This window comes from Equus asinus, chromosome 23 (assembly GCF_041296235.1).
Source record: "Equus asinus isolate D_3611 breed Donkey chromosome 23, EquAss-T2T_v2, whole genome shotgun sequence".
In the NCBI taxonomy this organism is placed as follows: Eukaryota; Metazoa; Chordata; class Mammalia; order Perissodactyla; family Equidae; genus Equus; species Equus asinus.
Genome location: NC_091812.1, coordinates 33,965,532 through 33,989,352, shown reverse-complemented (window position 1 = coordinate 33,989,352; position 23,821 = coordinate 33,965,532). Strand labels below are relative to the sequence as shown.

Sequence of the window (23,821 nt, the reverse complement as noted above, 5' to 3'; positions counted from 1 at the left end):
CATTTTGCAAAGGCGAATTTTTTTTTTTAAAAAAGCTCTAATATGTTTTATAAACTAGCAAAAACAGATTAGGATTTTATTAAGATATTTCTTCGGAAGTTTAGCATTTTACGTTCTACCAGGTGATGCCCGGTATAGCTCAGGAGTCAAGGGGAGGCTGACACAGACTGTAACCTTTGCCACACGCTCAGGGCCGTCCCGGCTTCTTTCTTTCCGGATGCTGGGTACTTACTTCCAAGGTAACCTCGTGCTCACTCTGGCTCCTACCCTTGTGTCGGGAAAACGCCCCGCCCGCCCCCTCTACCCTCCCCTCCGCTCCCCTCTCCTCCCCCACTTCCAGCGGCTGGCGGCCGCGCAGTGTCAGCGCCCGGAAGCCCGGTGCGAGGGGTGACTTCGCTCAGCCTCGTCCTTCCCCGAAACCCTGCAGTTTAGACTTTTCCCACCAAGTCATCCATAGCCCCTCCTCCTGCCATCTTCCCCTCCCTGGGGAAAAAGAGTTTAACGCTAGGCTCCCTTCACATTAAAGGTTGCCAGGGTCCCCCTGTTGGCTGGATCGGAAGGGGGCAAGTGTCCACAGCGCTTCTCCCGCGCTCCTGTCCAGCTCGGCGGGTGGGGAACAGACTCTTAGACTGTCGGCCGCCAGCTCCGACGCACCGTGACTGCGAGGTCCCTCCTAGCCCGAGGGACCTATATAAAAAATTGGAGCTGGGCACCCTTCCTGGACCCCAGGGAGCGTGCACGGGTTCTACCGCGACCCAAAGGCTGCAGCAGTCGCCCGGCGCGAGCGCAGGGCGCACGTGGGTTACAGCGAGGGTGCGCTGGGAGCCGGGCGGGGGCGGGCCCGCCGGGTGGCAGGTGGGTGCGGCCGGCGGGAGCCGGGGCAGCGGTGGCGGCGCCGGCGGCGGCGGCGGCGGCGGCAGCAGCAGCAAGTGGTTGGGCCGTGCGTAGTTCCTTCCCTCCCCCTCGGCCTCGGAGCCCGCCCGCGGTGCCCAGTGCGCGGCGCCCGCGGCTCCGCTCCGCGTCCCCTCCCCACCGCCGCCGGCCGCTCCTTCCCCGCCCGTCCATGTCCCTGCCCGTGGTACTCCCGGGCTCCTGCTGCCCGGTGGCCGGGCTCTCCGGCGGGCCGCAGGCCGGGGGCCCGGGCGCCGCGGCCGCCGCCGCCCAGGAGCCGCCGCTGCCCCCGCTGCGGCCGCGGTGGCCCCGGGCCGCGCTGCAGCCCCCGGCGCGGCCTCGCTGCGCCGCCCCCGCCGCTGCCGCCGGGGTGCTGGCCGCGCCGCCCGCGCTCGCCTCCCGCCGGGCCGCCGCCGCCGCCGCCGCCGCCGCCGCCCCGGGCTCGGCGCTGCTGCCCGCTCGCCCGCTGTTGTCGCTCGGGCTGCTGCAGCTGATCTTGGGCTGCTGCATGGTGGCACTCAGCTTCGGGGCGCTTTCGCTGAGCAGCTCCCCGCAAGTGAAGAACTCGTGCCCGTTCTGGGCCGGCTCCTCGGTGAGTGCCGCGCGTGCCCAGCTCGCCTCGGCGGGGCCCCCCGGGGAGCAGGGGGCTCTGGTCGGTCCCCTTCATGGGCCCGCGATTGGCCCCCAAGGCTGCAGAGACAGAGCACAGCCTCTCAGTCCTGTTGAAGTTTTGGAGGCGTTAAGGCTGGAAAAGGCTCAAAGCTAGTGGAGTTCAGGGGTGCATTGGGTTGCACCTGGACAGTGTCTGTTCCTCGCAGGCTAAAGGGTTTTGTTTTCCCTGTTAAGCTAATAGAATGAAACAGATTTCCAGGTCTTTGGGAGATTGGAAGGATAGGGTGGGTGGCAGGAAAGTGGAGGAATATGATTAAACTTTCAGCCACTATTTATTTCGCTGACAGTGTCCGTCCAAAGAGGCCAGGGATTGTGGTCTATTTGTTCACTGGTGTATCAACAGTGCCTGGCACATAGTAGGTGTGTTTGTGGGATGACTGAAGTGACAGCTTGACTGGGGCCCTTATTTTATTCTACGTTAAGGCACACGTAAACGTGAAATGTGTCTGGTGTAGGATGGCCCCACTCTATTTGGGGACGAGTTCAGGAGGTAATGACAGGGTGTGTGTAAACGCATGCTTGTCGCTGGCCTTTATAAAGGAGGCCCCTAAGCCCCTACTCGGTTCCTGGAGCCACACAGTCTGCTGTCATTATGCATGAGCTCGCCAAAGCCCCCAGCAGCGCGGGCAGCTAGCTGGAGCTGTCAGTCCCGCTCAGGTTCCTGGCCCTGCTTCCTCCAACGGGGAAGGCTGATCTGGGGCAAAAGGTGATCTGGGCAAAAAGGTGATCTGTGCAAAAAGCCTTTCCCTGGAGAAAGGCTGTTCCCTGGAGCGTCTGTGGACACTGAGTGGCTCCTCATCCCTCCCTTCCAACAATTTCACAGTCGCGAAGGCATCCAACCTCTGGAGGTTTGCTGGGGGTTGAGAGACTTGGAAATGGGTTTTTGTGAGATGATTGTGGAAGATGAACATTTTAAAGTAAACGATCTTTTTTATGAACTAACTAAATCTTAAAGTCTGGCAGTCCTATAGTTTTGAGTAAGATCTGTAATGAATGTATGTTCTCAATGCATAAAAACTGTCCTTTTGCAGGTCCACACATACCCAGGTTCAAGATCAAATTTTACGAATATAGGGAGAACTAATTGAACCCAAGTAATTGTTTGAATAAGAACATTAAGTACCTGGAGCCTGGCCTGACTATTTACACTTAAACTGATGCCAATTTGCTCTCCTTTTGAAATACTTGGATGCAGTGATCCTACTGTGGTACAACCCAACTATGGTGACCTGAGTTCACAATGTGTGCATGTGTAGAAGGCATAATCCCATCCTCCTGGCCACCCCCCCCCGCCCCCGCCACCCCCAAACTCTCCTCTTGCCCCTTGAGTGTTCTTTAAAACTGCAGGAGGAAGGGTATTCCCAGCAGGGTAGGGATTAGATCTAGTCTATTTGTCAGACTAAATTCAGCCAAAGGGTGGGTGCATTTCATTTCTCTGAATACCATGGGCCAGAAATGACTCTTGCATACATTTTTAGGGATTTACTCTTTGTAAAATCATAATCTCTTGTCTTCTCAAAGATAGCTACTTTAGGGTTATTGAAAACTAATTTTTCCTTTATAAAATTAAAACCCAAAATCGGTGTACTGTTGTGAATTATTTCAGAAGCAAATGCACTTAGATGTCAGTCAAGCCATAGTTGGATTTGATGAAGTCTGTAAACAAAAGGTCATCAGCCAGAAGGTGAGGGCTGTGAACCTGGGCCTGCTGGCTGGGCGTGTCCTTGTCTCCAGGACCCAGGAAACCAGAGCAGGGAGAGAATCGGTAACTTGGAATTAAGTTCTCTTCTATAGGGTCATTTTCCACACCTTGTCCCCTAGCTCTGTGTGCAAACCTGCAGCTGTTCATTTTTCTTATTTTTTGTGGCCTCTTTCTGAGGTTGACCTCAGAATTTGCACAGTGACGACAGAAACAACAGATGCTTCATCTCCAGAACAACCAAAGAGGATTTGAGGATGGCACGAGGCCCCATGACTCCCTTGGTGTTTTAGGAAAAAAGTCTCACCAGTAGCATACCATTTGAATTTACGTATGTGAGAGGGGTTGGTTTTTTTCTTTTTTAACTTTGCATTATGGAAAATTTTAAATTTATTCAGACACTGTATGATGAGCCATCATAAACCGCTCACCCAGCGCCAACAATTGTCTACGTCTTCCCAGCTTGCTGCTGGCTCTGTGTGTTCTGATAACTCCAGAGGGATGGGTATTCCAGGCTGGCTAGGGATTAGCTCCATCCTGCTCCCCATTACCATTGTCAGATTAACTACCCATATTATTTTGAAGCAAATCTCAGACATCACATCATTTCATCTATAAATATTTCAATGTCTGTATATTTTTAAAAAGAAAATGTAAACAGAATAGAGAGACCGCATATAAATGACCAGGAAGTCTTAAGAGCCCCACTCCACTTTTAATATTTTATTATGAAAATTTTCAATCTCAACAAATGTAGAAAGAATAGTAGAATGAACCCCCATTTCCCCATCACCCGACTTCTGCAGTTATCAACACATGGCCACTTTATACCCATGCTCCGCCTTCTTAACGAAACTGGATTATTTTAAGGCAAACCCCAGATATCATAACTTCAGCCTTTAAATATTTCAGTATGTATTTCTAAAAGAAAAGGGTTTAATAGTTAAAAGAAAGGGGCTTAATAGCACGTTGTAACTAATTTAAAGACAGCTGAACTAAGGTTTTTATGAAAAAAGCTTAAAAATTGGCTTGACGACTGCAGAAGTCTTTTTAATAATAGCTTTATTGAGATATAATTCACATTCCATACAATTCATCCATTTAAAGTGTACAATTCACTAATTTTTAGTAAATTCACAGAGTTGTGCAACCATCAGCACAATCAATTTCAGGAAATTGTCATCACCCCAAAAAGAAACGCTGCACCCATTAGCCCTCACTCCCCATCTCTCTCTGACCCCCTAGGCAACCACTGATTAATCTGCTTTCTGTCTCTATGGATTTGTTATTCTGGACATTTTGTATAAATAGAATCATACAAGATGTGGTCCTTTGTGAAGGCTTCTTTCATTTAGCATAATGCAAGCTTCATCCATGTTGTGACATGTGTCAGTCCTTCATTTCTGTTTATTGCCAAATGAGATTCCATTGTTTGGATATACCACGTTTTATTTATCTCTCAGAAGTTTTATTGGCATATGAAACAAGGTAGTTGAGTGACAGTGCCAACTTAAGTCTAAGGTTACTTCAAACACACGTAGGAACCCAGTAGAAGGATGGCCTCATATTTCAAGCTTTGAAGGGTCATTATGTGCCTTCGACTGCTCTGTCAACTAAATCAGCAAATCTTTTGGCTTCAATAAAAGTTTTGCTTGTATACTTGATACAAAATTAAATCTAAAGGACAAGTGTATTCATTTGCAAGGACTGTTTTGTTAAACACGGTTTGGTTCAAGAATGTTTTTCCATATACACCTCTGTAAGTGCTCTCACCTTGAACATGAGATTTTGAGGCTTTTCTCACTTGTCTGAACCTTGAAGGTATATTTTATCTATTTTAATATATATTTAAGAATTAGCAAGTCCTATGAAGACTCTTTTTCTGTACTTTACATGCATACTTTCAGCAACTGGAAGGGAGTGTTTTTAATGTACTCATTGTTTTTGAGCACTCTGTGATATTTATTTTCTTCCTGGTATCCTTGGTTAATGACTCAATTGATTATTATTCCCCAAATTCATGAAGCTCAGAGATTAGCCACTTTTCAAAGCATCCTGAAATTTGACTCCAGGTGGTGGCAGAGGGCGGGTCTCAATGTCCAAGTTCAGGCCATGCTATCCTGGCTCCTAATTTAGGGGCACATTTAGTTACTATTAGTTAGATTCCCCTGGGATTCCGGGAGACCCAGCCTACCACACTGTGTTAGATTAATGAAAAAGGAGAGAGAGTTGCATTGGTTTGTGTCTCCTTCAAAAAACAAAATTCCTGATTCTGATGACATCTATGATCCTTGGGAGCTATTTCAGGCATGTGGTGGAGAATTGGTAATTACTTTTCATTCTTCTCTGTTGGGTCTGATGTCCTTTCTCTTCTGCATACATTCATATCTCTCTGCTTTAAGTCACTGACCTGAACTCAGGGTTGCCCCCCCCACCCCTTGAGTCTGGGAATATTTGCTAAGATTCTAGTTCCTTATAAAGAGACAAATATTGGTGACCCTTAAGGTAAACCTTTTTTAAAAAAAAAATTGCAATGATGAAACGTGAACAAGAATGAATGGTCCAAAGGAGAAACTTAACGCAAAAATTTTGAAGTCTTTACCAGTTAAACAACTGTAAATACATTTTTTTTCTTTTGGTGAGGAAAATTTGCTCTGAGCTAACATCTATGCCCATCTTCCTCTATTTCATATGTGGGTCGCCACCACAGCTTGGCTGCCGATGAGTGGTGTAGGTCTGTGCCTGGGATCCAAACCTGCAAACCCCAGGCCACGGAAGGGGAGTGCGTGGAACTTAACCACTATGCCACAGGCCGGCCCCTGTAAATACACTTTTTTCTATCCTAATCATAAAATGCAACTTTAATAGTTAAGGAGCATTTTAAATATGATTTTTGTGATGGATTTTATTTTCTTTGGTCCTTTACTTTACATGACAGAAGAGTCACATGGATAAATTCTTGAATAAGTCATTGTGCTTCTCAGCCTCAGTTACTCATCTGTAAAATGGGTGGGATGATTCTCACCTCAGAATTGATTTTGAGGGTGTAATTAGTATAGGAGAATTTGCTGCTGGGCCCTAGCACTGGGCCTGTCACCTACTAGAACCTCTATCAATGTTTTTTAAACATCAAGGCAATATTTAATCAAAGTAAGGTGAACAGACCAATTTTCGGTGGTGCATTCTGGTAGCTGTCATGGGTACGTTACAAATATCTGGTTGTCCATTTCCTCAGTTTTTTTTAATGCATCATGCAGAGCAAATAGGGAAGAATGATACACACCCACACACATATTTTTTTTAAATTGCCAGTGTAAAAGCTTTAAGGCAAGATAGGTTGTTGAGAGGTTTGATTATAGTGTGCTTATTTGCAAGGTAAATATGGGACATCGACAACATGGCTCTTTTTATCTCTATTTTTAGATACAACGACTTTTGACAAATAATCCAGAACATTTTGCCCTAAGGCATATTAATGGATTAGCAAAGAAAAACAGGGCAGTAGCCTTATATGCTTTTGATCTCAATGATTTGATTTTTAAGCTGGAAAATTAAGGCACATTAGCTATATATGGTGGGTAACAGCATTTCTTGTGTGGTGTATCTCAGAATCCTTCTTTGCAACATCAGAAAAATGAAAGCCCTCTGCTTTTTCCTGTAAGCTACAAGGAATGGGTTACAAGTGAGTGAAACTGAAATTGTAATAAATCTCATTATAACAATAGAGAGATAATTTGCTGTTAGAAAATAGGCTCTTGCTTGTTCATTCAGGGCAAGTCGCATCTTGCACTGGGTGGAAACAATGCTGATGGAGTTACTTTTTGCTGTTGGTGTGCTCTTTTAGGAAGCATAGGAGTGAAAAATGTATTTAGGCTTAAATAGTCGTCTTTGAGCAGGTTCATCTCTTGTTTCTGACCTTCATTCATTCATTTATTCACCATCCATCCATTCGTTCATTTATTCACCATCCATTCATTCATTCATTGACTCTTGCCATGACTAACAGAGTGCCACTAGGGGCCTTTAGTGGTACTTGAGAGAACGCTCAGAGACCCAAGCCCTCATGAGATTACCAGTGAGTGTAAAACACAATTCAACAGGTAATAGCATTATGATGAAATGGGTGCCATGAGGGACCAGTGTTAAGGGACCTTCGTGACTCTGGTCTGATGGAGCTCCAGCTACTGCTGCCGCGGACGGAGACAGAGGCATTGAATGCCCTGCCTCCTTCTTTTCTCCCTTCCCCAGCCCCTCTCCCCATTTATGAATCCTACCTAGACCCTCCCTCCCAGATGAAATGTGAGCATCTGTTCCTTAAGTCTTGAACTCTTAGAAGATTCATTCTCAACTACAGCGTTTCTGGTCTGTATTCCAGAGGCTTCTAACTCTCCAGTCCTACTTCCTCTCTTTCCCCTTCTCCTCCTCACCTCTCACAGGGTTCCCTAACTGTCGCAGGCTTTAACTGGACTTGAGGAGTGGGAGAAATCGAGTAGAAGTTGGTGTATCCTCTGTTGCAGGGTTCAGGAGTAAGAGGGATGGAACGCCAACTCCCACCTGCACCTGAAGTGTAGTTTCTGGAAGCATCCTTATAAGAAGGGGGGTGTACAAAATCCCGTTGGAACCTAATGTGGTGTGTGCTGACTCTATAAAACAATTCATATGGAAATGACATCTTTAAATGATTTGTCTTACAATCCATGAACATGGGATATGTCTTGATTTTTTGGGTGTTCATTGACTATTGCTCAGCAGCTTTATATATCTCCCTACTGAGATCTTAAGTATCTTTGTCATATGTATTTTGAGATTGTTGGTAGTTCTTATTTGTCAAATGCATTTTGTATGTATTTTTTAAATGATGTTTTATATAGTTTGTTGCTAGAATATGCAAACTCCCCCCTCAAAAAAAAAAGGAATAAAGATAGCTTAATTTTTTTGTACCAGAGACCCTTCACTTGAAATGACAATTGTATCTGTCATGATCTATTAAAAAAACATATATATATATATACACCTCTTCAACTTAGCAACCCTACTCCTGTGACTTTATTCAACAGAAATAAAAGTAAAAAGCACTTGTTTTTAAGGATATATGTCCATTTATGTTTACTGTAGCATTGTTTGTGGGGCAAAAAAGTGGAAATAGAGAGAATATTTGTGAATATGGAAATGATCAAATACATTAGGTACAGCCATACAAAAGAATATTATGTAGCCATGAAGTGGAAATGAATGGGAGCTGTTCCAGTGGACATGAAGAGATTTCCATAAAATATTTATTGAGAGAAAAAGAAGAGAAGGAAAGGTATCTTTTTGTAAAAATTACATCACATCCCTGTGCATTTCTATACACACACACACACACACACACTCACATATACACCTGTGTGTTTAGTGATAAGAATTCAGAGAAAAAAATATGTACATAAGTATAATATGTAAACTTACTAAATTGTTAATGTGGAGGAGGGTGGGATGTTGTGGCCGGTGGGGGAGGTAGGATGTATAGTTTAGGCATATCACTATTTTTATGGGCTTTTATGGGCTGGGCCAGACCCTTCACTTTAATAGTAATATTGTTTTAATGGGAAAAAGTGTGTTCCAAAAAGCTGAACCACAGGGTTCTGTGTTAATGGAGACTGATGGCATAAATATCAAACACTAACTGATAGTTCAAGTCATATTCATGTTTTAGTGAAGTGGGCAGTTTGTGTTTCCCTCAAGGGCAGTCAAATTTTCAGTTACATTTTCACAAAAATAGTTGTGTTTCCTCAGCAAAGTCCAGTCAGCGGCAGGGCGGGCAGGCAGGTAGCACACACACATGGGGACACACACACGCACACACATGCAGGGACTTAACATGCACACGTCCGTGCGAGCGTGCCTGCCCGCGCACAACCTGCGTCTGCATGGTGGAGCCAGCGCTGGATTGCAGGGTTTTAGAGGAATTACGATCATCACAGCGGGATGAATTTTTGAGTTAGAAGGGACCCAGAGGTGGTTTCCTTAACTTAACATATTTCTTTTTTTTTTCTTTTTATTATTATTATTTTTTCCTTTTTCTCCCCAAAGCTCCCCAGTACATAGTTGTATATTCTAGTTGTGGGTCCTTCTAGTTGTGGCACGTGGGACACCACCTGAGCATGTCTTGATGAGCGGTGCCATGTCCGCGCCCAGGATCCGAACTGGCGAAACCCTGGGCCGCTGAAGCAGAGTGCATGAACTTAACCACTCGGCCATGGGGCTGGCCCCCCACTTAACACATTTCTAAGGAAACGAGAGGGAGGACAGGAGAAGTGACATGACTTGGCCAAGGTCACACAGTTATTTAGAAGCCAAGTGGGGAACCTGGACCCCAAGGTCTCGTGGATTCTAAGTCCCAATTTGTAAAGTCGGTACAGCCCGCGCTCTTGCGGCCAGACACACACGCCCTGCATGTCTCCGGGTAGAAATCCCTTAGAGTGAGGGAACAGCCTATTGAATTTAAGATGATTGCAAGGATATAGCGCCTCGTGGGCAGGCAGCTGGCAGGATGTTTAAACATAGACGGGATGCAAGGAAGTTGTCACCTATCTGCCCATACGTGGTTTTTGGTCCTTGATCTAAGTGGGTGGACTTGTCCTCTGCTGGTTTGATGTTACGGAGTGATTACTCTCAGCTAGTAAATGGAGAATGGAGAATATTGCAAGCAGGCCTGTGGGCTTTGGATGTGAAGTAACACTATAAAATCCTTGCCGATTTCTAGTTACTAGACAGTCATCGTGAATTGGTGCATTTGGGGGATTTTGGTAAAAGTGCACATGAAGGAAAACCCTCGTAATTGCATTCAGCAGGTGCGCTTTGTTACACAAAGGTAAATGTGCTCAAATGGCATCAGAATGTCCTGGGCTGAATAATTACTTTGTGCTTTCCCAACTGCGTAGTGAACTATGTCATCCAGAGAGCTGATGTTGGTTTCCAGTTTACGTTTCGGCAAAAAGCTGCTTCCTCTTTACGGAGGATTTTAGCCTGTGGTTTGAAGTATCATTTTGCAGCATGAGGTCTTTCTCAGTGTAGCCCCGCTCCCTTTGTGGAATAAATGCTCAGGGACATTTATTAGTTGCCAATCATGTGACAAGCACTGTGCTGGGAGCTGGGGATGCAGAGAGAGAAGATCAGAGTGTACAATCAGTGGGCAAGACAGAGAGGCACCTCTCAAATCATTGCAATAGAGAGGTTTTTTTTGGAAAAGTGATAAGTAGAGGGCATCCAAGAGTGTGGGGTGGTGGAATCAGTGAAGGTGACTGTTAGTTAGGATCTTGCAGGATGAATAGGAGTTCTCAGGTAGCTAGGAGGGAGGACTGGAGACACTGCAGCAAAGAGAAATGCAAGGCCCTGGAATGTCTAGAACCTGGCCAGGCTGAGGAGGACAGGTGTGCCTGGAAGGAAGGTGTGTGGTGGGAGGGGCAGGGGGACAGGGAAGCCTGGCTGGAGAAGTGGGGGGAGGGAAGATCCTGTGAGGCCTTGCTTACCGTTTTGAGGAGCTTACTTGTCCCATAAAGGATGGGTACCCAGCTACTGGTTGGGTTGGGAGGGTTGGAAGGGAGGGTTGCAGCCAGACGTGCATCTTACGAGGCTGACTCTGGCAGCAGATTAGGTGCTACTGGGGGCAGGGAGCTTGGATCCAAAATGGTGATTCTTCCACTAACTAGAAGGATAGGCTGATTTCTGTTTGTGTGTTCTTAACTGACCTTAAGAAAAAAACATACACAGTCAATCAAAAGGCTTTGTGGTCTTGGATGTGAAGGATCGTCCAGAGTGGTCTGCCAGGGCTCCTGTGATCAGCAGGAATACTAAATGTTTGGGTTAGAAGGCTTTGAAATTTGAGTATTTTTAAAAATCCATACTTTAGAGATTAGGGATTAGTTTATTGGAATTGGTCCACTTTCTAGATTTATGATACTGTTTATCCTCCTAGGTGATCCTCTCTGGAATCATAGGATTGACAACTTGGAAACGGCCTATGATCCTCCTGGTATGTACTGACCTTATAACTTGTTACCCTTTGTAAAATGCGCTACGGATGAAGGCTGTTGAAATAGCCACTGAAGAAATGCTAAAGCTTCCTTGTTCATTAAAAGAAGCTAACAATAATGGACAACGTTAGAACTTCACAGTAAAGTAAGATGATAATTTTGCCAGTCTTCTGATTTACTTTGAGCTTCTTATATACCCAATGCTAGACATGTGTTCCTAGTTCCAAGATTAAACCTATTGTAAAGATATAATAATTTTTAAAAAACCCAGTTTATTATGGACGTTTTTAAACATGTAGAAAAATGGCAGGAATAATCTGTCAGTCACACGGCTTCGGCAGCGATCGATTCATAGCTGATCCTGTTCAACTGGACCCTCACCCTCCATATGCTTTTTTTCCTTCGTATTCTTTTGAAGCAAATCTCAGATTAAATCATGAATATATAATTTCTTATTGTTACAGTGCTTTGGTTGGACAACCTCAGAGTTTCATTGCTTAGATTTTATATATTCTGTTTATCACACAAATATTATATTTTCATGGTGACATAGACATATATTGGGGACCTTATCTGTTTTTTAGTTGTTTAGGTAAAATTCACCTTCTATAAAATTAGCCATTTTAAAGTGTACGCTTCAGTGGCCTTGAGTACATTCCCAATGTTCGTCCTTTGTTTTCGTTTGCTGTGTCCTTTTGATTCAGGGAATACTATTAAAAATCAGACAGTTGCCAATGGAGTTGCCAACTTTCAAGGATAAAGTAGAGGGTCTAGGAAATTGGATTTGCACTATACTTAGATTTTTTTTTATATAACATCTCTTATTTTGGTTTTTCTCCCATCCGTTTTGAAGTAGGATTAAATAATTTTCTGAAGTCATCTTGTATGGATACTTAACAGTTCATCTTTAACAGACCACTGCTTCTAAGTGATGGGTAATTAATACAAAACTAGGTAAATTCTTAAATACAAGGAGGAGAAGCACACTGTAGAATACAGTCAGAATGATGGGTCAATACTGTGTTGATGGTCTTGAAAAACTAAACTAAAGAGTTTTCAGCCCCACAAGACAATTTAGGCAACATTTTACAGGTATATCAATTATTGCATTTAGTGAAACTCTGTTCATATTTCTGGAAGGAGTAAATTATTGATGCAGCATTTTAATATATTAGGTAGCAGGATAGGAGGAAATGAGACTCTGGATGGGTTTTATGGCACGTGTTATGAGTGGCTGAGGTTTGTTTTGCAACAATCTCTGGGTTTACAGTCTCTGCAGAACAATTTTGGATGGTGTTCAATGTTTATACTAATATTTGGCTATAGGAGTCATCTTTGCGCTGTCTTTCTCCATTGAATCAAGATTGAAATGCTCAGTAACACAAACCTCAGATATTTAAATTAAATTTAAATCAGAAAATCCCTAATGTTATTTGTACTTTAAAAATTCTAAATGATGAAGAGAATATGAGCACGTGTTCTAGGTAGATACTAAGAAAGTCCACCTTTAAAGACGTTTATTTCTTTAACATTGTTTTCTCTTGGAAAGATGCCTTATAAATTTATTATGTGAGCTCAAGCAACTTCAAATGAAAATGACTGTAATTATTTCTCATCTTTGTTGATAAGTATATGTACTTTGTCACAAAGTTGTAGCCAGTTTGTACACACCATCTTGTGCTCTGCTTTTCTGTTTAATATTAAATTAACTAAGTTCATATCAGTAAATATTATATTTCCATGTATGAGGAGTCCACATGCCTATCACTTAACATTGCTAAGTAGCATTCTGTCACATTTCTGTATTACCATCAATATGAGCCTGTTAGAACCTGAGCTTCCATACTTTGACTGTTATGAATTGTGTATTTAGAAGGTCATGTAGAGATTGTTTGAAATGTTAATTAACATCGATTTATAAAGAAGATACATTAATTGACAGGTATTGTGCAAGGGAAAACTTTCTGAGTATATCAACAGATCATTGAGCCTTAGTCAGTATCATAAATGAAAAATCCTCAGTCCACGTGAATCTTAATAGTATATCATTAAGTATGTCATTATAACCTGTGCTAATGTTTTTGTTATGTTTAAAAACAAAAAACCTCTGGGACCAGCCAGTGGCACAGTGGTTAAGTCTCATGCTCCACTCTGGTGGCCCAGCATTCTCGGATTCCAATCCCAGGTGAGGACTTACACACTGCTCATCCAGCCATGCTGTGGTGGTGTCCCACATACAAAATAGAGGAAGATTGGCACAGATGTTCACGGCAAGTCTTCCTCACTAGAAAAATAAATAAATAAAACAAAAAAACTCATATGATGTAATGAAAGAAACTGGGTCGGGTCAGACCCTCCTCCTTTGGGTCCTAGCTCGTCCCCTGAAGAGCTGTGTAGCTCTGTGCAAGCCACATAACTTATCTGAGTCTAGTTTTCTTTTCTGAACAGAGAGGATAATCTTGTGACACCAAGGAGTGGCTTTACCACCATACCATCCCCCCATTTAGTGGATACGTAACTTTACTTTTTTTTTTTTTTGCCTCGCCCCCACCCCCTTTCTGAGTTGAGGGAATGTACCATTGGGGGATTTTGAGAGGGAGGCCATGTTCCTTCGAGAAGCCAGGAGGGCCCTGTAGGCCTCTGTTCTTGCAGACTTGGGCTTAGGTGGTCAGAGTTCCAGCCCTTCTCCCCTTTGCATCCCACACTCCACCCACGGGGCACCTTCTGATTCTGACACAGCCAGGCCGTCTTCCACAAACCTGGGACCTTCTTCCCCTAGCTGTTTGCTTGGCTGGCCTTTCTCTTCTGGGTCTCAGCTCAGCAGTCATTTCCTGGGAGAGACCTTCCCTAACCACCCTGATTACAGTGGCCTCTTGTCTCTGCCCCTTCCAGTGTGCCAGCACTGGATCCTGGCTTCTCGGTCTGTAATTAGCCTGTGCGCTTTCATTTAGTGCGTGTTGTCTGTCATAGTAATAGTCAGTTCTGTGAGGACAGAGGTCCTGTCAGCCTTCTTCACCCTGTGTCCCCAGGGCCATTGTGCTCAAGACACGTCTGTCGTTGACCGTGGAGTTAATTTGGCAGCCAATTAGAAATTTAGGTCCTAGGTGAGTTCTCAAAGTTTCTCTTTTACTTTTGTCTTAAATTTCTCTCACTTGCTTTTGTTCTCTAGAACTTTCTATTCATCTCCTTTTAACTTCAGGGTGGTTAGAGAGCATTTTGGTGGTCGGGAGGGGGCAGGTTGGTCATTTTAGGGGCCTTGGAGAGGCGGGCTGTCCTCATTTTAAGTTGTTGGGTGCATACCAGTCTAGAACACTTGAATGTTTCCTTTTGAGAACTGTTTATATTTGTGCTCCCTCTGTTGTGATTATTTCTGGGATTACATCAGGTTTTATACTGGTTTGAAGAAAGAAGGGTCAATTTGACCTAGTTCCTTCAAACTCAAGTTTTCATGGAAACTCAGAATTGGAAGCTCTCATTCACTGGGTTCTCTTCCTTAAACTGGTAAAATACTCCTGTGTCCAGAACAAAAATAATAATGTTAGAAAACAGTTTGTAAATATTTGTAGCTGGTTTTGGCTGTGATTGGGGTTAAGCTAGGAGTTGTGTGCATGTGCGTGCATTTGTGTGTGTGTGTGTGTGTGGGTGTGTAGTGTTCTAGGTTGTGTGTTTTCCATGAAGAACAAACGTTTTCCATTTTTAAAGAATGTTCTTACTTCTTTTAGATATCATTCTTTTTTCATTCTAATACAATGTTTTAGAAGTGTTTAGAAATCACAGACTCAGTTCTGGAAATGACCTCTAGGATCGTCTTGTCGAAGCCCCTCAGTTAGAAAACAGAATTGTCTTAATGAGATGTTTGTGCTTAGTGCTTCATTGGTAAGAACCGTTGCTGTGAAAAGCCCAGTCAGCCATTCTGCCTATAATTTTGGTTGCGTCTGAAGTGGTAATTTGAGCTATTTTTTTTTTCTTGTCAGTTTGGAACAGATGGGATGAATATGACCTTAAGGGCTGATAAAAGGACAGCTTTATTCTTTAGCACCAAGAATGAAGGTTTTCCCCTGGTGATGTTCTTGGGTCGCATCTGTGGTTTATTCTCAACTGTGGGTCCTCTTGGTTGGCACCCTAGATGACGAATAGAAGAGGTAAATGAATTGCCTATTTACAAAAATGATCCAGCAGTTTCTCTTCTAACTTCGAGATTATAGTATTTAAGGATAAAGCTTCATTACCCTTAGAGACTCAAACATGGCTTAAGTAAGATATCCAGATATTCTCCCGCCTCTTCTAACAGTTTAAGTAGGGTAGGCTGGCAAGACGGTTCTGCTCCATGAAGCCACTTGGGGATCCGGGTTCTTTCCATCTTATTGTGCCTTGAAGGGAGAGTCATGAAACACCCAGACTCTTTGTCAAAAGAGATGGAGGAATTAGCCTCACCAGGTAGTCAGAAATAGTTATAGGTGGGCTCTGCTGCAAGATAGCTGGTGGTCCTTTCGTTCCTGATGATCTGAAGAACAGGAGGGGTCAGAATACCCAGGTGCAGTTTAGGGATCTGTACCTCTCTAAAAGGAGTTCTGAGCTCTGGCTTTATGCAATCTGATTTTTTTTTTTTTAAAGATTGGCTCCTGAGCTAACATCTGTTGCCAATGTTTTTTTTCTTTTTTTCTTGTCCTCCCCAAAGCCCCCAGTACGTAGTTGTATATTCTAGTTGTAGGTCCTTCTAGTTGTGGCATGTGGGACGCCGCCTCAGTGTGGCCTGATGAGCGGTGCCAGGTCCGTGCCTAGGATCCGAACCAGTGAAACCCTGGCCCGCCGAAGCAGAGCATGCGAACTTAACCACTCGGCTAGGGGGCCGGCCCCAACCTGATTCTTTCAAGTATGTTTCGTGGTTGTCAGTAATTTAGAATGAGCCATGCTTTGAGAGTTCAAGAAATCTGCATTTTAAGGCTGACATGTTACCACTAATTATTGGGTGACCTTGGGGAAATCTCTTGATTTCTGTGTCTGTAAAATGAGGGGCTTAGATTGGAACAATCTTTTAAGAGTCCTTCTAGCACTCGTATTATGGGTTCCAGAATCCTCTTTAGCTACCTTAATGGTGTTTAACTTTACATGGGCCGTTTCAACAGGCCATTATAAGCTCCTTGTGTATGGACTGAAATACTATGATTATTTCACTCTTGGTTTAAGGCGTAAAAATGAATGACTGTTCTCACTCTTGAAAATTATTAATACTACTCTCTTGCATGCATATGATACGTAAGAGTTTACCAGGTTCTTTCATATACCTTTCTCATGTAATTTGTATGGCAGATAATCATTCCTGTTTTAGAGATAAGGGACCAGTGGCTCAGGAGTTAACTGGCTTGTCCAGTTCACAAGCGAATGAGCTATTATTAGAAGGAACCTAAGGGCTTTGACTCTTAATCCAGTGTTCATTTCATTGTACCATTCCATCACCTCCACTACCACATGGGTAAGTACTTCTCTGTGGCCAAGAATGGTGTGTGTGTTTGTTGGCACCATAATTTAAATGTTATTTTCCTATTTGTGACTGTCTAACTCTTTTTCAAGGTCTAAAGTGGCAAAAGTTTCAGGAATTTTATCCTTGACTCAGAAAAGCCAGAGGCAGAAACAAACAAGGCAACAGAAGGTCCAATTCTGAATCTTAGTCCTCTCACTTTTAATCAGCGAGTGGCCAAGGAGATTATGCAATCAGCTTCCTCATTTGTACAATAAGAATACACGCATCCCTCAGAATTGTCGTGAAATTGTAGACACAAATGCACGTTGAAACTATAAAATGGAAAATAGAGCCTAGGGCTAGGCGAGCACATTATGAATTCTTTTTCATCATCCATTGAGAAAATCTCCAAGAGAAGATCTGGTCTCCCAGTTTGGTGTGTCATTAGGTAACCCATGGCGGCAAAGATGCGCTTGGGTGTCGTGACGGCTCCCTGGGCTGGGCTCGGGCTCATCTGTGACCACAGTGGGTTTAGTCCATTGGCAGCAGAGCTTTCATTTATCTCCTCTGATCCCCTGCTCCCAGGAACTGTGCCCTGGGTAGGCACCTGGCATCTTCAGAAATTGGAAGCACTTCGCGCAGCCCATCTCTGGGCAGAGTCAGGCCTGGGCAGAACTTTGCTTTCCAAACTGACCTCAGCCATTTGGGTCTGCTTGCATTAGCTGGTTTAGATGGGTAGCAGCACGTAATTGCCAGACCTTCGAAGTGACCTTCCCATCAAGTCAATTGTTAGAGTGAAAGTGAGCCTCAGACCGAATTCTGCCATATGTGCAAACACTTCTTAGCAAACAGACAAAAAAAATTGTTCACACACTCTGTTCTGAACACATAAAGGTTGGAGAACTCGGATTTTTCTCCAGCTTACAGAACAGAGTGTGAACAATTTTTTACCTCTAATATTTGTTGCATCCATTTGTCTTGAGTACCACTGCCCATTCCCCGAAATCCTGCTGATCAAGCAAAGCTCAGTTTATTGGCCCTGCTGCAGTCGGAGAGAACGCCTCCTTGACTTCTCAGAGGCGTGAGCCAAAGGGAGGATATTTATAGGCTTTGAGGGCCCTGGCGGGGTGACTTTAAGGTGAGTCTTATGATAGAAGGAATTGATTAGGGTTGGGCAGAGTTTATGGTGTAATAGCTTTGGATTGGTGGGCAAATGGAGGGGAGCGTCTGAAGCAAGATTTGATGAGTAAGCTGGGAGTTTTGAGAAACGATTTTAGTTGGTTATTTTTGCTTATTCTCAGTGTTATTTACTGTAGGATCAGAAAAATATGGCTGGTCCCAGAAATGATTAACATAGAGATAAGAAATTATGTTGGTTTTATTTCTCACCACAGATTTCACAGAGAATCCGTTTTTAACATCCATTACGCTAATTAAACAAGCTAATAGTTTCATCAGTTGGACAATCCTTTCCATAGTCACCATGCTAACTTAGCAAAGTCACGTGGATGTTGTTGGGAGATAAAGATAAAGGAAGCTTCTGGACTATGGCCTTTCTCATAAACGCTAGATAACTATCCTGGAAGATGAATTCCTGACTGTCCTTGGGGTATTGCTTGAAGCAACCAATATGTACATGGTAGCACACTGTCTGTGCTGAAGTATTTCAAAGTGCATTACAGACTCGCTGTACTAGTATGTGAGTATCTGCACCCTCTCTCTATCCTTCATCCAGGCTGTCTGGGCCTAAAACACCATAGTGATCCATTCCGAATATGGCAGTGAAAACTGCATGAACTATGAATGATTTGGGGCAAGAGGGGAGACCATTTTGAATTGGGGAGCATCTTAAAACAGATGCACCATCATGTGAAAAGTTGCCGAATAATATATATGGTACCATTTTTGTGTTTTCTTTAAACCTGGGGGATCATATATATGTGTTTGTAGTTACATGGAAAACTTCTGAAAAGATGGAAGAAACTGTTTATGGTAGGCACTTCTGTTGAGTGCCGCGGGAATGGGAAGGAGGGAAATTTTACCTTTGCACTTTATATCTGGAGAGGACTTGTGTTGTGTGAGGAGGAGCCTGGTTTAGTTTCGTCATGTTTTGTTTGGGTTTTGGCCATCGGTTCCTGCAGTATCTGAACTCTCTTTTTGGGGTTGATTTATCTGCCTTTATGTGAGAGGCAGGCCCCACTTCCAGCTATGGAAGCTCCTGAGGCCAGATGCTTACACTCCCGAAATCCAGCAGTCAGGGTGTGAGCCTGTGACCTCCACCCACGGAAGCTCCTGCCCCGGGCGCTGCAGCTGGAGCCATTGATGCAGATTAGCCGGGGCAGCTTAGAATTCATTAGGCAAAAAAGGCAGCTGGTGTCCAAGGCTGGCAGACAGGAACCTGGTCTTCCTGTGGCATGACCTTGGTAGAGGTCCCAGTACCCAGCTTCCCTTGGCTCCTTCCTGGGTTTCTGAGCCTGGTTCCTGTGGATTCTGTGAGCTACTCGATAGCCTTGCAAGAAATTCCTTTTCTGCTTAAATAGCCTGAGTTGGTTTCTGTTGTTCATAACATAATCAAGAACTCTGCTGTGGGACTGTGATCTTTTTCTTCCATGGACGTTGCTTTCATCACAGTTTTTAAAAAGCTAGCTCAAAAATAAAGACGTTGATTTTAAACGTTTGGTCATTTATGGCAACTCAGTTGAAGAAGAAGAAATCCAGTAGGTGTTCAAGTTAGACGGATTTATGGTGAGTGCTTGACTTGGGTGGGAAGTGTTGGGTGGAGGAGGCTGGGGGTGTCAGGGCCAAGACAGCTGGAACTGGGTCTTATTAGCTGGAATTTCTCGGCGAGAATACCAACAGCGTTTCCTTTGGAGCTCTTTAGAAAAGAATAATTTATAAATGGACATTGTGTCTTAGCGGGGAAAGACCTAGACTGATCCAGTTCCCCTAATTAGTTGTATAATTTAGGGCATAATAAATAAATCACCTCTCTGAAACTGTTTCCTGTTTATTTTATGTCTATATCTTTAAAATATATTTGTATACGATATGTATAACATGCTGTATATATATATCAAACATATATGGTATATATACATACACATTATATATATATCAAACATATATGGTATATACACATACACATTATGTATATATCAAACATACATATGGTGTGTATATATGTATACACACACACATCTATCTATCTCAAACACACCACTGTGACAATGTGACATTTTATTTATTTACTTTTATTTTTATTTTTTGAGGAAGATTAGCTCTGAGCTAACATCTCCCGCCAATCCTCCTCTTTTTGCTGAGGAAAACTGGCCGTGAGCTAACATCCACGCCCACCTTCCTCTGCTTTATACGTGGGACACCTGCCACAGCATGGCATGCCAAGCGGTGCCGTGTCCGCACCCGGGATCTGAACCCGCGAACCCCGGGCAGCCGAAGCGGAACGTGCGCGCTTAACCGCTGCACCACCAGGCCGGCCCCACAACGTGACATTTTATAGTTTACTAAATGCCTTTTAAGAGGAAAAAAATATTTTTTATTTAAAAAAGGGAGAGCTCATTAGACTTCTTACTCTTATTAAAAATAATAATTAGATGCCTCTGCGTTTCTCCCAGCATCCAAACCTGATTACACTCCCTCAAATTAACCGTTTTAAACTCTTTCTGGTGTTAGTGCTCCTGGTGGTTGTCTGCATCTTCCTAAAAGCGAGGGATTTGTAACACTAATGCTCTCCCACCTATCCTCCTCTCTTACTTTTTTGTAATTATTTTTATTTCCCCTATGGATGACTTTATAATTTTAAATAATATTTTAAGCTTCTATTTCTTTTTTTTTTAAAGATTGATTCTTTTATATTTTTTTTAGATTAATATTTATTTTTTAATTGCAGTAACATTGGGTTATAACATTATATAGCTTTTGGATGTACATCATAATATATTTCTAATTCCGTGTAGATTACATCATGTTCACCACCAAAAACTAATTATAGTCCATCCCCTCACATGTGGGCCTAATCACCCCTTTTGCCCTCCCCCCTCTTTCTCCATGGTAACCACCAATCCAATCTCCGTTGCTGTGTGTTTGTTTGTCGTTTTTATCTTCTGCTTATGAGTGAGATCATAGGTATTTGACTTTCTCCCTCTAACTTATTTCACTCAGGATAATACCCTCAAGGTCCATCCATGTTGTCACAAATGGCCGGATTTCATCATTTTTTATGGCTGAGTAGTATTCCGTTGTGTATAAATACCACATCTTCTTTATCCATTCGTCCCTTGATGGGCACGTAGGCTGCTTCCAAGTCTTGGCTATTGTGTATAATGCTGCGATGAACATAGGGGTGCATGTATCTTTATGCCTTTGTGTTTTCAAGTTCTTTGGATAAATACCCAGCAGTGGGATAGCTGGATCATATGGTAGATCTATTCTTAACTTTCTGAGGATACTCCAAACTGCTTTCCATAGTGGCTGCACCAGTTTGCACTCCCACCAGCAGTGTACGAGGGTTCCCTTCTCTGCACATCCTCTCCGACACTTGTTGTTTCCTGTCTTGTTAGTTATAGCCATTCTGACTGGAGTGAGGTGATACCTCATGGTAGTTTTGATTTGCATTTCCCTGATAGCTAATGATGTTGAGCATCTTTTCGTATGCCTCTTGGCCATCTGTATATCTTCTTTGGAGAAATCTCTATTCAGATCTTTTGCCCATTTTTTAATTGGGTCGTTGGTTTTTTTGTTGTTGAGCTGTATGAGTTCTTTGTATATTTTGGATATTAACCCCTTATCTGATATGTGGTTTGTAAATATCTTCTCCCAATTGTTAGGTTGTCTTTTCGTTTTGTTGATGGTTTCCTTTGCTGTGCAGATAAGCTTTTATTTCTTAATTCATCAACTTTGGCTAATATCTTTTGACTCTGTCTTTTATAAGATGAAGAAATTTGCACTTAGCTCTGCTTCTTTCTCCCTTCGACCTCCCAATTTTTGATACTAACACCATTACCTTTATACGATTGTCAATGTTTTAACATTTACATTTTGCTCTTAAACTGTATTACACCATTCAAAATTTGTCTATAAATTGTTTCTATACTAGTGAAAATCAATAATAGTATTTATACTATTTTAATTATGAGAATGTGATTGTAACAGGATGTTAGAATTGGATTCTTTATTTCCAGATTCACCTGAGGCCACCATAGAACAGATGCCAGCAGCTCCCCGCAGTACAGATTGTGTTTGACTGTCTAAGCAGGACTTGCAAAGCTTCTGGGTGAAAACCAGTTTTGCAACCCTTAGCTGATCTGCATCTCCCATCTTATAAACAGATTAGGGGTTAAAGAGATAAATGGGTTGAAGAAAACTACTGAATTGCTGTGGCATTTTGAGTTCCATCCGCCATGGGGGAGAGGAGAGGTGCTTAAAGATAAGCACTTGGAGAGCTGACATGGGTCCCTTGGTGGTTGCCTGGGCTGGTGTCCGGCACATGCCTGGGGAATTTAAAGGGCTGGCTGGAGTGCCCAGTGGCCTCAGAGTTACAGAGTGCAGTTGGGAAATAACTGCACCTTCACAGGCCAAGCCCAAGAAGCGTACTTCCAGCTGCCCAGATGGGCCCCGCAAGAGAGAGCGGGCCTGGGATGAGCTTAGATCCGGCCCCGGAGAGCCCCGGAGAGGAGTGAGGAGACCACAGCAGAGAGAGGCCCTGCCAGCCGGCACTGCTGGATGCCCCGGTCGAGGGAACTGCGGGCTCTCTACAGCGGCAGGTATCTCAGGGGAGCCAACGGAAGCACTGGAAGCACCGGGCCGAGAGTCCTCTGTAAACATTTGCTGAGGCGAGATGTGAAGGCTCAGGTGAACTCTTGCCGCCCCTTATCTTGTTTACCATCATGCGCCAGCCTCCCCCTGCTCCCCCTCCTCTCCGAAATGACAGAGCTGTGGCTAGCAGGCTTCAGGAGGAGAAGTGGACGCAAAAAGGAGGGAAACTGAGAACACTGCATCGCTCCCTTGCCCTTCCCACCGCAGGCCTGCTTGCTCCCTGCAATAATCAGCCTGGTGAAAGGGAGAGAAGCTGAAATCTAAAGGAAGTGCTGAGTTTTGATTGGGACACAGGTCTGGATATTTTAACTACAGAAAGGAGACTTTTTGTGACTTGAAGTGACTGGATGACTTTTTGCATCCGATATTGGCCAGAGAAGTCATGGGCGCGGCCCCAAATTTCATCTAAGGGGTCAGGAAGATCTGACCCTACAAAATGGGCTGGAACAACATTGGGAGAAGAACACAAGGGTTTTCTGTTGACCCATGTGAGTCCTGCTTGTTCAAGGGATCAGCTACATTATTTACTGTAGCATGGGGAAGAATGCTTGGATCTAGAGAGAAGGACATGCAACCCCATGTCACTCAAAGGAGGACAGTTCCCGACAGCCAAGTCAGATCTCTTCTTCTTTCTTATTCTCTGTCATTTGCTCAGAATCATGCCACATTTTAGTTTGCCTCAGCTTTGGACTGTGACTCTCATACGTAGATTTATGTTTTTCCTGGAGTTTCGAAATGACTCTCTTCTTTTTCTTGTTAACAAAAAAGATACCTAATCTCAGAGATAATCTAGCTGCTGCTGCTTCAAAATAGGTTTATTGAGATATAATTGACATACCATAACATCGACTCATTTAAAGTGTACAGTTCGATGGTCGTTAGCATGTTCTCAGATTTCGCAAAAACATCACCATCATCAATTGTAGAACATTTTTATTACCCGAAAAGAAACCCTGTACCCAGTAGAAGTCACTCCTCATTTCCTCCCAATACCCTCAGTCCTAGGAAACCATTAGTGCAGTTTCTGTTTCTATAGGTTTGCCTATTCTGGATATTTCAAATAAATGGAATCATATAATATGTGATCCTTTGTAACCGGCTTTGTATCCTTTGATGATTTTTAGCATCATATTTTTAAGGGTCATCCACATGGCAGCATGACTCAGTAATTTTGTTTTTGTTGTTGTTGAATAATATTCCAATGATGGGTATACCACATCTTATTTCTCTATTCATCAGTTGATGGACATT

The 23,821-nt window shown here is 43.4% G+C and overlaps 1 protein-coding gene across 3 annotated transcripts in view; it reads left to right on the top strand.

The window, feature by feature from the left end:
• The first annotated feature begins 897 nt into the window (after nucleotides 1-897).
• Nucleotides 898-23,821, top strand: part of ENTREP1 (endosomal transmembrane epsin interactor 1) — a 62,213-nt gene continuing 39,289 nt past the window's right edge. The window contains exons 1-2 of one of the 3 annotated variants that reach the window (XM_014845987.3): nucleotides 898-1,483; nucleotides 11,220-11,276. In XM_014845987.3, coding sequence (XP_014701473.3) covers nucleotides 1,064-1,483; nucleotides 11,220-11,276 — 477 coding nt within the window. In that variant the 5' untranslated portion in view covers nucleotides 898-1,063. Of the gene's footprint in view, nucleotides 1,484-11,219; nucleotides 11,277-19,189; nucleotides 19,484-23,821 lie in introns of those variants that run through there. The other 2 variants (XM_070495549.1, XM_070495550.1) reach the window with 2 other exon arrangements.